Source organism: Ylistrum balloti, unplaced genomic scaffold (assembly GCF_031769215.1).
Source record: "Ylistrum balloti isolate Yb309-2 unplaced genomic scaffold, AGI_CSIRO_Ybal_v1 Utg370552, whole genome shotgun sequence".
Classification (NCBI taxonomy): Eukaryota; Metazoa; Mollusca; class Bivalvia; order Pectinida; family Pectinidae; genus Ylistrum; species Ylistrum balloti.
Window position 1 is genome coordinate 890959 of NW_026782348.1, and position 19542 is coordinate 910500.

A 19542-nucleotide genomic window follows, 5' to 3' on the forward strand; every position below is an offset into this window, starting at 1 on the left:
TACGTAACACGAACGAAACAAAATTATTATTTCTACCGATATAAGTGGCTAGCGTCGCGAAGAAAACATTCCGGTAGGAACAGCTTTCATTTGCTGACAGAAAGAAACCCACCTCCGATATGACTGCTGACAGATAACAACGTGTTTTTCTCATCTGAAAAGTTTCCAGGATGTGTCTCATTTTAGGGCCACAAGGTGCTGGGAAAACTCTGTTCCTGAAAAGACTAAATACCTTTCGTATCCTTTACTGTTAGTCTTTGCGATGTCACTAGTTTTGACGAATATGCTCTAATCTACTGACACATTGTTATTTTTTCAGATTCAGACTTTGAATTGGTATGTTATAAAAACTAACAAAATCTCTTTTCTTTTATGTTGATACCCTTATTTTCTATGTTATATATCGTCTGGACATCGGTTCCGGACCGGGATGTATTTCGAAACTGCTATTTTGTAGAGTCGTATCCCATAAACTATTGGCCTCAAGTGATTTTGCACCCTGATAATTTTTTATTGCTGTGACATGCCACGCTTACATACAGAATAAAAGATGTGATTTAACCTCTTCACTATGAAATATTATGAGTATATATTTCGTTAACAGATTTTTTTTCTTTATACACATGTTACACGTCAAATATCCTCCTAGATAGGATGAAATAACCTATTAATTCATCTTCAGATGCCAATGTGTCATTGTCGTCTGTCATGTGAATAAAAATCTACCAAGAATTATAGACCACACCTCGCAATTTTTTGGCTACAGATGTCTAAACTTTCATGTTTTATATTGAAAAAATGATGCTTTATAAATTATCGCTTTTGGCGACTCATTTCCGATATTATTCAACTAGCGAGTTGTAGGCCGAGAGATACAAAACAAAATTTATTTAGATAGTTTGTGTAATAAAAGAGAAGTTTACCAAAAAATATGGTTCAATTGACAATAAAAAGGCTCAAACAATAAAAACTTGAATCTAACCCTTTAGAAATGATGCACACATAAACACAGATATCCACTTCTTTTGCACCATGTATGTATTTTGATTTTTATTTTCATCAAAATTTCATTCCTATTTAAATGATGTTTTTATATACCGAGGGTAATGCCTGTATAAGCATCTCTTTAATTAAGTGATGTAATCAGACACGGAAATTGGTGGATTTAGGAAAGGGTTAATATATAGAATGGGGGCAAGTTTATACTCCTTGTAGAAGGATAATGGTGTTGATAAACCCCAAAACGCAAATCCCTGATGAACACAACTGTCTTTGCTTTTCCTTAACATACTTTTAAGTTAATATTAAGGACCAAGACCCTCCTGGAGTGCCTCCTACAACTATACCCACAGTAAGTTGATAAATATCTTCTGGTATATGGTTTATAGTTTCTTTGTGAAACAACACACTACAACATTGTTTATGTACATGTTATATACATACTTAAAAGTACATAAACATATGTAATTAGAATCAATCATAAACCATGGTCATTAAAAGACAGGATTGATGATGAAATAGAATTTCCATGACATTTTACACAAACTAAGCTGCTCCCAGGCACTTATATTTCCACTGTATAGCATGATTGAGTTTGACAAGGCAGTCCCTCCCATTTTGACCTTTTGTAACATACTTTGCATGTCTGAGTGAAAACTAAAATAAGAAATGTGAAATGTGTGAGATCTGAATGTGCACACCTAATTAATGGTTCAGAGGTCATACATGTATTACAGGGCTCTCACACCCCATTTTGGGACTGGGGCCTGCAGCCCTTAGAATCGGGAAAAGTAATGGTGTTTTCCTTAGAATTGGGAAAACTTCGGGTCTAAATTGGGAAAAAAAGATACTATTTTGCATTGGGAATGGGGCCGAATATCAGCTGCAAATCTGGCAGATCAAGAGCCCTGTATTACCATTTAAGTAGCTGGAGTTTGATAAAAGAGACAGAATTCAGACTACTCCTAATGATATATTCATAGATTGATTCCAAGTATAAAAGGTAATATTGATATAAAAGATATTTTATGATATTCAGTCATAATTGGTTTAGAAGACATTATTAAAAATGATATACATGAAAAATTGATTAATCATACATAATAGATTTGTGAATTTGTTTCCCTTTGCACCATATTCAGGAACAAAAATTAGGTCACTGACTTTTCATTATGGTTTACTTACTGTTTCTCATGCTCATTGTCTGTACAGTGCCTTTTTCTGACAGTGAAAGTCCACCCTGACAGAATGCTTCAAGGTAGAAAGTGAAGTACCATTTCTAGCTCACAGTTTCCCCTCTGTTCTTTGAAATCTAAAATGAAGTACTATCAGAAACAAATTCAGATGAATTGTGGTAAACATGTGATAGATCTTCATGAATTGAAGTTTATTCATAAAGGTTGGGACCATTTTGGTGAATGTGATGGTGACCAAGAAACAGGAAGTGGTTATAAGAGAGGTGGGTGGAGTCATGAGTCCAATATGGCCCAAGTATATAAAGGACAGTTCCACTCTAATGGTAAGTACCAACTCATAACAGTATATTACTGGTTAGTAATAGTGAATAGACATCAATATCATTCCTGTTTATTTGTGTACACTGTAAATGGAATACAAAATAATTTCTGGATTTTGACATGATGATAACTGTTAATTTTTAAGATGTTATGTCTGTTTCATTGAGGGTAATGATTTGAGAAATTCAGAATTATTTGAAATTTGATTTTGAGATTTCAGATCATGTTACTGATATTTACATCATAAAACTGTTCATTGATTTTTAATCGACTTTCAGTTTATGATTGACATGTCTAACCGATTACAAGTGGCTGCAGGATGTATCCTGCTTCTTACCACTCTCAGTGACCAGGCACTTGTTGCTGATAAAGTTCTCATACTACTTAACAAGATGTAAGTAATAACTGTGGTAAACCTAGAAATTTGCACCAATCTGGTGAAGTTAACATGTAATACCTGTCATCTCAAATTGTTTCCCCAAATATGTTTTAGAATTTATGATAATTAAACAGATGTAGAAGGTGTTGTGAATGAAATTGGTGAAACGTTATTCATATAATACAAAATTTCACATTTTGCTATACTTTGTCAACTGTATATTTTTTTACAAGCCTGATGTTTAATTTATCAATGTCTTCTTCAGCGATCTGCCAACCTGCATGAGCAGATTTGAATTTGAATCTCTTTTCCGCATGGATGATGTATTACAACGTACAAAACTGCAGGTGAAGGTGATGGAAGTGAGTGCTCACACAGGTCAGGGACTCGGTGAAGTGCTGAACTGGTTATCACATGACACTAGAGGAGATGTCAGCTGATGTTCTCTCATTTTAGATTGTTGATTAATTTGTATTGAGATAATGTAATATATGGTTGATACTAATGTCTCACTCCAGTACTAAGTTCTGTGTAAAAGATAGATATCAACAGATTTTTTGTTAAAATTTCTTTTGTTTTAGTTTACAATCAAATATTCATAGATTTTGGATTTGGGAATTCAACTTAACTTTAAAACATTTTATTAGATTTTACTAAATGTGTTTGGGTTCAAAGAAGATAATACTAATTACTAAATATCTACAAACAGTAAGGCACTGTTTTCCTGTCATAGCCATAGCATTTGTCAAACTTGACACAAGCAGAGCAGGAAATCAGTTTATTTTTTAAATCTTTAACACACATTCAATCAGTTTTCAGAAATGACCTAATCTTTTTTTTATTTGGTAATTTTAAATACTTGTATGACAAATGTCCTAATTAACAAGTACTAGCTGACATAAGTGAAATATGGTTGGTTCTCTGGCACTTTGTCTTTGGGTATGTGCACTTGATGAACTTAGAAAGGTTTATTTTTGCATTAGTGAACTTGGATACAACCACTCATCAGTTAGTGAACTAGGATCATATATATATTTGTAAACTGTCATAAATCACTTTTACCAAAGTTCACTCTTATTTGGTAAACTTGGATACCCATGGGTTCAATCTTACCTTGGTGAACAGTGATAGATTCCCGCTTATCTTGGTAAACAGTGATAGATTCACTCTTACCTTAGTAAACACTGAAAGATTCACTCTTACCTTGGTAAACAGTGACAGATTCACTCTTTCCTTGGTAAACAGTGATAGATTCACTCTTACCTTGGTAAACAGTGATAGATTCACTCTTACCTTGGTAAACAGTAATAGATTCACTCTTACCTTGGTAAACAGTAATAGATTCACTCTTACCTTGGTAAACAGTAATAGATTCTCTCTTACCTTGGTAAACAGTGATAGATTCACTCTTACCTTGGTAAACAGTAATAGATTCACTCTTACCTTGGTAAACAGTAATAGATTCTCTCTTACCTTGGTAAACAGTAATAGATTCTCTCTTACCTTGGTAAACAGTAATAGATTCACTCTTACCTTGATAAACAGTAATAGATTCTCTCTTACCTTGGTAAACAGTAATAGATTCACTCTTACCTAGGTAACCAGTGATCGATTCACTCTTACCTTGGTAAACAGTGATAGATTCACTGTTACCTTGGTAAACACTGATAGATTCACTGTTACCTTGGTAAACAGTGATAGATTCACTCTTACCTTGGTAAACACTGATAGATTCACTGTTACCTTGGTAAACAGTGATAGATTCACTCTTACCTTGATAAACAGTAATAGATTCTCTCTTACCTTGGTAAACACTGATAGATTCACTCTTACCTTGGTAAACACTGATAGATTCACTGTTACCTTGGTAAACACTGATAGATTCACTCTTACCTTGGTAAACACTGATAGATTCACTGTTACCTTGGTAAACAGTGATAGATTCTCTCTTACCTTGGTAAACAGTAATAGATTCACTCTTACCTTGGTAAACAGTAATAGATTCTCTCTTACTTTGGTAAAAAAGATTCACTGTTACCTTGGTAAACAGTAATAGATTCACTCTTACCTTGGTAAACAGTAATAGATTCACTCTTACCTTGGTAAACAGTAATAGATTCACTCTTACCTTGGTAAACAGTGATAGATTCACTCTTACCTTGGTAAACAGTGATAGATTCACTCTTACCTTGGTAAACAGTGATAGATTCACTCTTACCTTGGTAAACAAGATTCACTGTTACCTTGGTAAACAGTGATAGATTCACTCTTACCTTGGTAACCAGTGATAGATTCACTCTTACCTTGGTAAACAGTGATAGATTCACTCTTACCTTGGTAAACAGTGATCGATTCACTCTTACCTTGGTAAACAGTAATAGATTCTCTCTTACCTTGGTAAACAGTAATAGATTCACTCTTACCTTGGTAAACAAGATTCACTGTTACCTTGGTAAACAGTGATAGATTCACTCTTATCATAGTAGACTTTGATAGGTTCACTGTTATCTATGTAAAAGTTGATGCATTCACATGTGTCAGCGACTTGAATAGGTTATTCACACTTGAACTGGTGCAAATGATAATACATTTTACTTGACAAACTTATTTGTCCAAATGTAGGTATATTTTGGTTTGAGGATATCATAACCATTGTTTAAATGGTCATTGATTAATATTGGTTTGTAAGTTTGATGTACATCTAGGTGTTTGTGTTGAAGAATGTCTTTGAATGTAACATTTTGATTTCAATTGACTTCAGGATTTATTTTGTTGTGTTGTTAGATTACTTATTAGCAGAATTATCAGAGCTGGGTTTGAAAAACTATGAAGTATTTATCAAAATACATGTATTTCAATTCTATATAATTCCATTGTGTTCATTCCACTGAAAAGTTGAACATGGTTAATACATATTGGACAATATCACATGACTGTGTACATTTTTTACCTGGTAACTCTTTGTGCTCTTAAGGTTTAACTATCTTTACTTGTCATTTGTATTTTTTTCACTCGCCTGTCTGATGGAAAATAGACGAGCTCATGTCATGGTGTAGCATGCATTACCTGCCTCCTCTGTCCTTCCATCTGTTTGGCATCATCTTTTACCTTTAAACTGATTCTTAAGAAAAAACACAAAGCCTACGGTGATGTTTTGCCAGTAGCATGTTAGGATAAATGGCTGTCAAATTATTGAAAGAAATAACCTTGACCTGCTTTTGTAATCACAAGGGTCAAGTGTGTCAAATGTTTGAATGACTCCTCTGGATAACTATGATGCCAAGACTCCTGATGTTTGGCTAGATTAACCCTGAAGTTCATGATTAGTAATGGGTTGAAGGGCTGCAAATTTCTTCTAATGATACCTGGACTCACTTTCTAAATTACAGTTGTTTATTTGCATTCTGGAAGAAAAAGCAGCAGCCTTAAATGAAATTGATACTAATTCTACCCCAAAATATTTCAAAAGTTGCAGCATAATAAACCATGCAATTTTACCCAATATATGTTATAAATGTGGAAACAAAGTGATATTTGATTTGTGATGAGAATTCACACCTAAGTCATTGAACTTGATGGTTGTAAGATATGTCCCTGTGTAATTTCTATATATTGTTGATTTTACACATGTTGGAATACCTTGTGATGTGTAATATATGTTATTTCTAAAGGATTAAAATATATTTTTGCTGAGTTTGTTGCTGGCTGCTTAGATGTAAAAAAAATTCCTTTCATTCCTGAAACACTCGTATTGATTATTTGAATTAAGAACAACAAACACACTGAAGACTTCACACAAGCTTTAAATAATATTTTTGATATCACATGAAAAATTCCTCCTTGCTCAATAAGTTGAACTAATTAACTGTTAGAGGAAAAAGTTTCCAGTATGGTGCAAGGTCTATATTGATATTATCATTTCATTGATAAGGTCTGTCTCTAGAAATAATTGAATATTAAGGTGAACTTTACAGGCCTTTTGGGCTGGTGGTTTAGCTTTACAGTACGGGAACTTGCAAATAAGGTCCATATACATCACTTTTAGCATGACCTGCTGAAAGTTCAGTCTACATGGTCTGTCCCCTTTACAGTAAATTTGTGTTCAAATAAGTATCTCTTTGTAGATAAGTCCAGACTTACTGTTCAAATAAGTATCTTGTTGTGTCTTATTCTGGATTTACTGTTCAAATAAGTATCTTATTAAGTCTAGGTCTGACTTATTGTTCAAATAAGGATCTCATTATATCTAATTCAGGACTTACTGTTCAAATAAGCGTCTTATTGTAGGTCTGTAGGTCAAATATTGTGGCCAATATCTTATTATATCTAGGTCTGGACTTCCTAATCCACCAGTTGATGATTATTGTGTAATTTAAGTTGGAATCAGTTTTATTGTATCAGTGTTAATGAAAACACAGAATCGGTCCCCTCTGGAACAGTTCATGTCAGAAGCATACTGATTTATTACACAAGAAATCTAGTCTTTCAGTGTGTGTCTTTGCAGTTGTGTAAGTCATTAATGACACGTCTAATCTTCATTATTTTTTACTTATTATATTTTATTAAAAAAGTTATTAATGTCATATATAAATGAAGATAAGACTCATTGACATTCAGCTGATTGATTCATTTACCATTATAAATCTACAGACATGTAAGATCCTTTATTTATTGTTTAGTGGCACTGTGTAAACTACTGGTATCTATAGTGACCATCTCACATAATTTCAAACTGTGGTGATAAGAAATCTTTCAGAAATGTTGTCTTTGTAAATTTAATGAAATAAAAACTGTATGTTTGTTTCTCGGTTCAATGGTTATTGATAACCATTACAATAAACATTTCGTATATTAAGTACTTCATACAAAATCAATTTTAATTGAAAATGTGATGTTCTCCTGTTCGGGCAACATGTTGTTTCAGAAGTGTATGTGTGAAGACTTTTCATGAAAAGGCCAGTTGTACGTTTCCTTAATGAAGGAACTATGTATGTAAAGTTGTGACTTGTATGTAATAAATCAGTTCTCTTTTTCCCATGCCATTGATCATTACTGAGTGTTGTCATGTTTTTGAAGTGTGCTTGAGATAGAAAGATACATATCAAACTGGTATGAATGTGATGTTGTGATGTACACTATGAATTATTATTTTTACCAATAATTATATTTTTAATGAAAAAACTATTACACTCAGTGGTTTAATTTTTATATAAAAATTGTGCATAATATTTTTTGAAATCTAATTTTGTATTGTGATGCCATTATTAGCCACTAGGATGCACATTGGTTGTAACAGCCTGGTAGTTATATAATGTGTTATTGAAATAATATCATCAGCTGATGATGATCTTATAATCTTGGTTTATGATGAAATTGTCTTGTTCTATTAATAGATCTTTGTAAATAAGAAAAAAATTATCATTTTAAAACCTTTTATTCAGCCTAGTTTTTGATCTTGTTATCAGTCTGCACAAGTCTGTTTTAGGATAGACGCATCTTTTATGATAGCATGGTCTCTAAATTGAGAACAGACGTAATTTGATTGTTTCCCTCATTTAAATAGATTTTCAATGTAAAGAAAAAGCCTTGTTTATCAAGTATTAAAACTGAATCCTGATCAGTCCTATTAACTCTGAATAGTTTTCAATTGATTTAAACTATTTTATTCTTAAAATTTTAAACAGTGTTTTTGTAAATCTAACTGGTAAGATGTTATCACCTGGCTTATTTTAACATTTTGTTTGTCTCAGGAATCGTATCTTAATTTCGGTAGCTTTGTATATTTATAATGAAGAGAAAATATGAATATTTCAGATCCAACTCAATAACTGTGGAAATATTGAGGAATCTTAGGATGTATTGATGATGTAGTCATAATCAATTGTTTGCCAAACACTTGCCAAAATGTTTTTGTTCATAAGGACAAAATCTGACTTACTTGTGTAACATTAGTAATTTGAGTGTACTTGTGGTGAAATGATTTGGTTTCTGTTAACTTCTTCAAGGTGAATTCTGTATGTAAACATTGACTTGTAATCACGTTCTTTCATTGTGTGTTAAACACTGGTTGGAACTGAATTCTGTGATATTCTTGATTAAATTATATGTAAATCATCAAACAGTTTTTTAAATCTTCTTTCACCTGGCCCTACCACTAGCATTTGCTTGTACATAATGATAATTCATAGCTAACTTTTCTGGAAGCATGTCGCCAATAGATCTGAAGTAGCCTGGTTCTATTTGTGTGGTTCATATGGATTCACATAGTAAGCAACTACTGATGTATTGATTTAAGATGTCAATATTGACAAAATGTCACGAATAGTTTGTCAAATGTAGTTTATCACTCTGAGGAGATGTCTATTTAGTTTATCAAATCTCATGTTTCATGGTGGTCAGTTTTACACAATACATATGTAACATATATTTTGAACACATACCAGGTATATGATCGATTTGTGAATTATTTTGTATTTGATAACATTATGTTCAGTGCTATCCAAACTGCTGCTCTTATCAGAAGTCAAGGGTTAAGGTTGTTGCTGTAATGGAAAATCCATTTTGTGGAAAGCTCCAGTTTGCTGTAGCCAATCTTACTCAAACTTAATACAATGCTTCCTTACCAAAAGTGTTTGCTTGGGATATTGCTTTTTATATCCCAAGTTCTAAGGTCAAGGTCACTGTTATTGTAATAAGAAAAATCAGATTGTTGAATGTATTTTTTATTATGTTGTTTTTAGATAAAGTCAAAGTCTCAAGTGACCTATAGCAATTACCTTTTGTCCAGCATCCAGCAAACATCCTAAATAATTTATATTTTCAACTTCTTCTCTATAACCAAAGGCCCATGGTCATTGTATTAGGCCAGTAGCATGCTGGGATGAAAGGCTATCATATTTGAATAACCTTTACCTTCATTCAAGGTCACAGGCATCAAATATGCTAAACTACAACAACAGACAGTGTTATCAGTTCTGTTTAATTGAAAATAAAGCCTTCAAACTTAGAAATAATAAAAAGTTTGTAAGTATGCATTTATCAGTTCAATTCTGTCTGCCGTAATGCTGGGACTGATGGACAAGTTCTAAAACTGTCCACAGACCTGAAGACCTCAGATAACCATAAAGACCCATGAGCCTCCTTTTTATATCGTAACAGTCTTTCTTCACTAGACTTTCGTAGCAGAGTGTTCTTAATGTCTTGCCAGTAATCTGTCAGTCTGGGGTAGGTGTGTCTAAGGGTGGAGGTGAGATTTCCCACCACATAGTGCTTGTTGACCTGTCAGTGTTCTAGTTTCACTGAAAATTTCATGACTTTAAATTGCTTCTGATCACCAAATATCCAGCTTCTCTGACTTTTGGTATTCCAGAAGAAGTCCTATAGGTTTCAACAAATTCAATCCCTGTGACCTTTAATATGAGTCAATTTAATTTCTTTTCACATGTTATCAAGCCCCACCCTAGGAATCTATAATCTAAATACCATGCTTCTGTGTCTTTTGGTTGGTCAGAAGAAGTAGTTTTAATGGGTTTTTTTTACAAATCCAGTGAGCTTGAATTAAAGTCAACTCATGTCTTTTTCAAACTATGTTAGGCTTTATACTATTAATCAGTCAGCTAAATATCATGCTTCTGCTTCTTTAGGTTAGTCAGAAGAAAATATTTAAAGGTTTTTAACAAATTTGACCCTAGTGACCTTAAATAAGAATCATAGTCATTTCTTTTCGCAAACTTTGTCAGGCTTCATCTTGGGAATCTATCACCCAAATACCATGCTTCTACATTTTTTGGTTGGTCAAAAGAAGTTGTTTAAATGTTTTCTTTAACAAATTTTACTCCTGTAATCTTGAATAAGGTTCAAGGTCATTTCTTTTTGCAAACTTTGTTGGGTTTCGTCCTTCAAACCAATCACCCAAACATCATTCTGCATATTTTGGTAAGACAAAGTCTTTTTTAAGGATTTAACAAATTTGACCCTCGTGACCTTGAATAAGGATCAAAGTCCTTTCTTTTCGCAACCCATGTCGAGCTTCATCTTGGGAATCTATCATCAAAACATCAAGATTGTGTTTTTTTTGGTTGGTTGTGAATAGGTTGGAAAAAATTTGACCCCTTCCACCTTGAATATGGGTCAAGGTCATTTCTTTTTGTAAGCTTTTTTGGACTTCATACCAATAACTTACCAGCCAAACATCATGACATTCAGTCAGCTGGTTATTGAGATGAAGTTGTTTCAATGGAAAAATTGACATTGGATAGATGGATGGATGGATGGACGATGGATGCATGGAGGCCAGATGCTGTGCCATAGCATAAGCTCACTTGCCTTTCGGGGCCCCAGGGACCAAGACCTTACATCTATATAAGATTGATTCCCCTTTACCAAAGAATGCTTCAGATGAAATTGGGTAATATCCATTAATTCCTACAAGGAGAGTAAGAATTTAAAGTATTAACCCTTTTGGGCCCCACCCACCCAAGAATATAAAGTATTAACCCTTTTGGGCCCCACCCACCCAAAAAAAAGGGCCTCATCCTACCTGCCCCTGGGGGTCCAGAACCAATATTCATACAAACTTGGTTCCCCTTCCTTCAATATCATTGACTTTGTAGTCAGGTTGGGTCACTACTGTTGACATGTGTAGGTCACTGCAATTTTTTTTTTATCGTAGACAGTTGTGGGTGATTTTGACAGATGTAGGTCAGTGTTAAAGATGAGTGTAGACAAGTGTCAATCCCTCATCATTAACATTTGTCCTACATGAAAATGTTTGTCAACAACAGACTCTTTGAATCATTAAACTTTTAATTCTTGGTATGTTGTACATCTACATAAATCAAAGATACATACAGGTATGTAAATGATCTTAATCCAATTATATAGTAAGTAATGACAATCAGGTGTGTAAATAATTTCTTAGGCTATTAAAAGTAAAAAATCAAAACAATATTCCATCAAGTTTGATATCTACTGTACAGAGCCATAATAAAATAAAGTTCCAAGCCAGGTGTGTGTCTAACATTGACACAACAACCATACACTGGGTGTGCCAGGTGTGTGTCTAACATCGACACAACAACCATACACTGGGTGTGCCAGGTGTGTGTCTAACATCGACACAACAACCATACACTGGGTGTGCCAGGTGTGTGTCTAACATCGACACAACAACCATACACTGGGTGTGCCAGGTGTGTGTCTAACATCGACACAACAACCATACACTGGGTGTGCCAGGTGTGGGTCTAACATCGACACAACAACCATACACTGGGTGTGCCAGGTGTGTGTCTAACATCGACACAACAACCATACACTGGGTGTGCCAGGTGTGTGTCTAACATCGACACAACAACCATACACTGGGTGTGCCAGGTGTGTGTCTAACATCGACACAACAACCATACACTGGGTGTGCCAGGTGTGTGTCTAACATCGACACAACAACCATACACTGGGTGTGCCAGGTGTGTGTCTAACATCGACACAACAACCATACACTGGGTGTGCCAGGTGTGTGTCTAACATCGACACAACAACCATACACTGGGTGTGCCTTACACAAAATAACAAGTGTACACTTGTGTCTTACAACCCATGCAGCTACCATAAGTGTATGCCTTCAAGTCGACACAGCTATAGTGACTGGATGTGTGCCTTACAGTCGACACAGCTATAGTGACTGGATGTGTGCCTTACAGTCGACACAGCTATAGTGACTGGATGTGTGCCTTACAGTCGACACAGCTTTAGTGACTGGATGTGTGCCTTACAGTCGACACAGCTATAGTGACTGGATGTGTGCCTTATAGTTACCATAGCTATAGTGACTGGATGTGTGCCTTACAGTCGACACAGCTTTAGTGACTGGATGTGTGCCTTATAGTTACCATAGCTATAGTGACTGGATGTGTGCCTTACAGTCGACACAGCTATAGTGACTGGATGTGTGCCTTACAGTCGACACAGCTATAGTGACTGGATGTGTGCCTTACAGTCGACACAGCTATAGTGACTGGATGTGTGCCTTATAGTTACCATAGCTATAGTGACTGGATGTGTGCCTTATAGTTACCATAGCTATAGTGACTGGATGTGTGCCTTATAGTTACCATAGCTATAGTGACTGGATGTGTGCCTTACAGTCGACACAGCTTTAGTGACAGGATGTGTGCCTTATAGTTACCATAGCTATAGTGACTGGATGTGTGCCTTACAGTCGACACAGCTATAGTGACTGGATGTGTGCCTTACAGTCAACACAGCTATAGTGACTGGATGTGTGCCTTACAGTCGACACAGCTTTAGTGACTGGATGTGTGCCTTATAGTTACCATAGCTATAGTGACTGGATGTGTGCCTTATAGTTACCATAGCTATAGTGACTGGATGTGTGCCTTACAGTCGACACAGCTATAGTGACTGGATGTGTGCCTTACAGTCGACACAGCTATAGTGACTGGATGTGTGCCTTACAGTCGACACAGCTTTAGTGACTGGATGTGTGCCTTATAGTTACCATAGCTATAGTGACTGGATGTGTGCCTTATAGTTACCATAGCTATAGTGACTGGATGTGTGCCTTACAGTCGACACAGCTATAGTGACTGGATGTGTGCCTTATAGTTACCATAGCTATAGTGACTGGATGTGTGCCTTACAGTCGACACAGCTATAGTGACTGGATGTGTGCCTTACAGTCAACACAGCTAGTGACTGGATGTGTGTCAACACAGCTATAGTGACTGGATGTGTGCCTTACAGTCGACACAGCTATAGTGACTGGATGTGTGCCTTACAGTCGACACAGCTATAGTGACTGGATGTGTGCCACACAGTAGACACAGCTACCATACACTGGGGCCTTGTGCCACACAGTACACAGCTACCATACACTGGGGCCTTGTGCCACACAGTAGACACAGCTACCATACACTGGGGCCTTGTGCCACATAGTAGATGCAGCTACCATACACTGGGGCCTTGTGCCACACAGTAGACACAGCTACTGTACACAGGGGCCTTGTGCCACACAGTAGACACAGCTACCGTACACTGGGGCCTTGTGCCACACATTAGACACAGCTACCGTACACTGGGGCCTTGTGCCACACAGTAGACACAGCTACCGTACACTGGGGCCTTGTGCCACACAGTAGACACAGCTACCGTACACTGGGGCCTTGTGCCACACAGTAGACACAGCTACCTACACCGGGTGTGTACCTTACAATCAACATAACAACCATTCACTAGGTTTGTGCATTACAGTCCACATGACTACCATATATTGAGAGTGTGCCTATCTAAATTCAAGTCCAAATCTGTGTTGTATACAATGTTAATGTCAGTCAATCAGGTGTTGGTAAACTGAAGTGAAAATGAACAACAATGGTTACATTACCATACTATACTAAATTTCTGTACTAAACTGCCTTCTGTTTCTAGCATTAGAAATCTGAACAGGATGTCACACAATTCAAAGATTAGCACATTATTGTATTTCATGTTTGAGAACAGTGTTATAATTTTGTTGGCAAACTGTTCACAGTCACAGGCCTACAATCATAATCATTTTTCAAATATATTAATTAATTCCAAACATCAATTGATCACCCAATTTTGTATTTGTTAGATTTGAGGTAGATTTTCATTAATAATATAAGAATATACAGCCAGCTAGTACACTGTAAATGCTGGCTACATGCCCAGCAATATGATAAAGTTATGATTATCCTGGCCTGTCGGGTCACAGGTGATGGTTGCTATGTCTGTAGTCAGTGGCACTGCAGAGTAACAGGACTAAAGTATCATATAAAGCATAGCTGGATGTTGTTGGTGAAATGTCTATGATTGTTGACAAAAACATGATTATTGGTTTGTTACCGATTCCATGGTCTGTTAGAATCACAAAGGAAAAAAAATACAAGAACAAGTTCAAAATTGGAATTAAAGTTTCTAAATTGCAGTTCAAAACTAGTACAAAAAGATATTACACCTTTTCCAGACCCGACCAGTACAGAATAATAAAACTCCTAAGTACAGACCAGTACAGAATGGCATAATACCCTGGTCCAGACCAGTACAGAATGGCATAGTTCCCTGGTCCAGACCAGTACAGAATGGCATAGTTCCCTGGTCCAGACCAGTACAGAATGGCATAGTTCGCTAGTCCAGACCAGTACAGAATGGCATAGTTCCCTGGTCCAGACCAATACAGAATGGCATAATACTGTGGTCCAGACCAGTACAGAATGGCATAATCTCTTGGTTAGACCAGTACAGAATGGCATAGTTTCCTGGTCCAGACCAATACAGAATGGCATAATACCGTGGGCCAGTCCAGTACAGAATGTCATAATACCTTGGTCCAGACCAGTACAGAATGGCATAGTACTGTGGTCCAGACCAGTACAGAATGGCATAATACAGTGGTCCAGACCAATACAGAATGGCATAATACCTTGGTCCAGACCAATACAGAATGGCATAATATCTTGGTCCATACCAGTACAGAACGGCATAATTCCCTGGTTCAGACCAGTACAGAATGGCATAGGTCCCTGGTCCAGACCAGTACAGAATGGCATAATAACTTGGTCCAGACCAGTACAGAATGGCATATTTCATTGGTCCAGACCAGTACAGAATGGCATAGGCTCCTGGTCCAGACCAATACAGAATGGCATAATTCCTTTGTCCAGACCAGTACAGAATGGCATGATCTCTTGGTTAGACCAGTACAGAGTTATGGACCAGTACAGAATTAATACCTTGGGCCACACCAGTTCATATTCAATACCTTGGGCCATATCAGTACAGAATTTATACCTTGAGCCACACCAGTTCAGATTTGATATCTTTGGCCACACCAGTTCACAATGGTTTTACACTTTTCACCAGTAGACACAGAAAATTTATTTTAATGAGAAGGAAATTACATCAAGTTGCATGGTTTATCAAATTAATTTTGTGTAGATGAACATTTACATAGTATAGTACAGATGTTTGATTTGACGCTGTCTTTACCTGATGTTCTACAATTATCTATATACACAAGACTGATATCTAGGTATTGTGCAGTAATGAGTTGTAACAGATATATCAAAACTCATCCAAATACTGATTTACATAAAAGTGCACATTAAGTATTCACCAATATTCCATTTAATGTCATTTCATACATAACAAAATCCTTCAACTGGGTAATTATATAAATTAAAGAATGTTTCCCACAATCACAAAAAGAACCCCACAAGGTATCTTAACATACCAAAGCCATGGAAAGGATAATTCGGTGGTTAACACCTACATATAGTATGTAACAAATTACTCTACATACCTGGTGGTATAAACATTATTAACAGCGAGATACATTTTCATCAATACTCCTGTTTGATTTTCAACAGCTCATCACAAGAAAATATTTTCATTAATATATTAATAAAACACCAAACAAAACCTTTGACTAAAACTACTTGTTAATAATATTAAGTACATTTCACAAACCTTCATCATATTTTAAAACAATTCAATACAAAACAAAATGTAATTAATTTACAAATGATTTTTTTTCTAAAACATTCCTACACCATAAAACAACATAGCTCACAACCATCACTAAAAAAAACTGGAAAGTTCCTTTTTCTGAATCACACTTCCTAAGGCAGTTCAACATGCATCAACCAGCTTAGATGAGACTTGTCATAAAGTTGGTTCAAGATCAGAGCAGCTACTAGCAGAGAAAAGCAGTATATACTGGAAACATACATGCATGTTTTACATGTGTTTTACCCATGTACCTTTTATACATACACATGTATTTTTCAAACATGTGCCTTTTACATATACAAATGTGCATTTTACACATGTATGTTTTTTGCATTTTACACGTAGTATGTTTAACACATGTACTTTTACACGCTTGTATGTACAGTAATATATGTTACATAGAAGTGTGCAGCAATGCTAGGAAAGAATAAACTGCAGTTTCCATTAGAGATATAAGAAAATCCTGATTTTACCCACAATAATACATGTTTTCTGAGTATAACGTGATGGAACTCCTGGTGTCATTGTTTTTGTAATATTTCACTGGTAAATCTGGTTTAATACAACTCCCTGTTGAAAGGATTAGAGATGACAAGATTTCCACATGGCAGAAATGGTATCATTCTTGAATATGATAAAAGGTCCAAATTACAGTTAAGACACTTAGTGGCAGATCTTTAACTCATTTTAAAAAATTACTTTTAGAAGAAGAAGAAGTAGAGAAAACATAGCTCTTTGATAGCAGTGAAGGTGACCAAATTGAAAGCTACATAAGTCAAAATTGAATTTAGGATGATCTGAGAACATGTGAATAAGTGATAACAAGCTTTTCAATATGGTGGAAAAAGTGGCCATCTTAAATACAGCATTTACTAGTGGATCATAAACATTTCAAAAGTGCAAATCCTGTCTTGACTTCACATTCAAAGATATCGAAATATTCTCAATTTTTATAAGAACCTACTGGGGACAAAGTCCTACTCACTAGTAGACCTCCAGTCACTATCAACATCTATGTAGGTGGAGAAACAACAACATGATAATGTTTACAGACTTAACACCATGTTACCATCACACTAGACAGAATATTTACACCATCTTTGCTGTAATCTTTTACCAGGACTGCTGTGAAACACACACTTTTACTAACATAAGTGTGTAATCCTAAGCATTATTAGCCACAACATACAGCTAGAGACAACTCCTTTTTAGCCAGAGATTGCTGGTTTGATCCCTATTGGAGGTACTTGTATAACCTCTGTATCACTTCACCCAAATAGAAACTAGGGAGTGATATTTTTTTTTGTTACTTTCACATACGACACTATAACTCCTAAAAACTTGGGGAATTGCACTTTCCTGGAGGGGACATTATAACCCTAGCTAATACTAGACACAGGACCCAATGGCACAGTGGTAATACACATGCCTTCCACCTAGCTGTCAGGGGTTTGATTCCAGGAATGGATGTGAAAAGGTTTGGGGTCACCTGCCCGAATACATGGGTTTTTCTGGTGTGCTCCAGTTTCCTCCCCTAGTGCTTCCATCCAGGCCAACAAGAGTGATTAATATAAGTTGGAAAAACTTGTTCCTGTTGCAAAATAAATAAAGTTTACTTATTTCAGACCTACAAAATACCTAAAATTGTCTTTAGCCCATTAAATTGAGCGGAAGGCTAGTAAGCCAGAGGTCCGAGGTTGGATCCCTAGCAGAGGCAATGAAATTGATAATGACCTCTGTTACAAGTAGCTTACAATGATCTTGAAGGTACCTCAAGTCTAACAATATACACCTTTTTCTGATTTTATCATTTGTAGCAACATGGAAAAGAGTTACAAAATTCAACAAGAAACATCTGAATGTTAAAGTTATAACAGTATTGTAAAGTGGATGGATTATCATAGATATTGTATTGGATGTACAGAGGAAAGGCTTATTATCTACAATAATAGTATACTTAAGTTGAATTGTTGATTGCATAGGAGTATGATGGTAGTAGTTACCCAGTAGTTTACATATACAAACACTTACCAATAGAAGATAATTGATCATACTCAAAATTGGAACCCAGGTTTAAACTATTGGGAATGCCACTAAAAATATGAAAGTCAACTGAAGATAGTAATTATTTCCATAATGTGATGTTCAAAACATAGCAAAAAAATTAGTGATTACAGTAGGAGCCTGCTGTTTACATTTTATTTCAAGATATAAGTGAAACTACAAGATAAAAGTTTGATTTAAAAGTGGTGAAAACTATTACCTCCAAAAACATGGTAACCAATAGTAAACTGGGGATGAATGTTTAGAAGTAGGACTGCCTTGAGCCATCATTGTCAGATGGTTGAATTTCATACACATAATGAAACTGAGAACAGCCCAATTCTGATTCAAATTTAGTCTTTGATATTGCAATACTTAACGACTTTCAGCTTATGTGAACCAAAACAAAACAAGATTTTCCATACCATAACAGCCTGCCGTGTGTTGCTTGATACTTAGAATGTGCAGTATAAAACAGTTAATACAATTATGTTTTTAGTAATCAAAATTTTTACAGTCATCAAGTTTTTTTGTTTTTTTTTTTAAATCTCATAAAAACTTAATAAACTTAACTAAGCCCTTACAAACTAAGAGAACTTTGATGTAAAATAATTTATTTGAAATAAACTTTGGAATGTTGAAAAAAATAAATTGTGAGGACAAGGGAATGTAAGAAAGAGAAAACATTTCATCAAGAGGGAGATATTACTGTAGATCATCTCCCCTTTATCTCACAAAATACAATCGTAACAGCATCAACTCCAAAACTGGACAAAACACAGAGGTTTACAGTAGATGTCATGGAATGTGAGATAAAAACAGCTCAATAGGGACATGGATGGAATCATTTCATACAACACTCTCTAGTGACCAACCTCTGTATCTACTTTCCAGTATTCATTTAGTCATACAATGCATTACAAAAACAATTATAAATCACATTATTAAATTTTTGGAAATAATAAATTCCACTGAGAAAATTTCAAGAACGAACAATTTCCAATCACTTCTTCTTATAGAACTAGATTTTTATCAACAAAACTTTGGCTACGA

At 35.5% G+C, this 19542-nt stretch overlaps 1 protein-coding gene across 1 annotated transcript; it reads left to right on the forward strand.

Moving 5' to 3' along the window:
* Window positions 1–132: 132 nt before the first annotated feature.
* Window positions 133–3335, forward strand: LOC132556165 (ADP-ribosylation factor-like protein 16). Its single transcript, XM_060220554.1, has 5 exons — window positions 133–237; window positions 1299–1351; window positions 2399–2518; window positions 2795–2910; window positions 3161–3335. The coding sequence occupies exons 1-5, from the start codon at window positions 171–173 to the stop codon at window positions 3333–3335; spliced, it is 531 nt and encodes a 176-aa protein (XP_060076537.1). The 5' UTR covers window positions 133–170.
* The last annotated feature ends 16207 nt before the right edge of the window (window positions 3336–19542 follow it).

What these genes read in the sequence shown, in the direction of transcription:
- LOC132556165 (XM_060220554.1), top strand. Translation starts at nt 171, where the DNA reads ATGTGTCTCATTTTAGGGCCACAAGGTGCTGGGAAAACTCTGTTCCTG. An exon ending in CTCCTACAACTATACCCACA is followed by an intron (nt 1,352 to 2,398) that starts GTAAGTTGATAA and finishes TTATTCATAAAG; the next exon opens with GTTGGGACCATTTTGGTGAA. An exon ending in CTCATACTACTTAACAAGAT is followed by an intron (nt 2,911 to 3,160) that starts GTAAGTAATAAC and finishes TGTCTTCTTCAG; the next exon opens with CGATCTGCCAACCTGCATGA.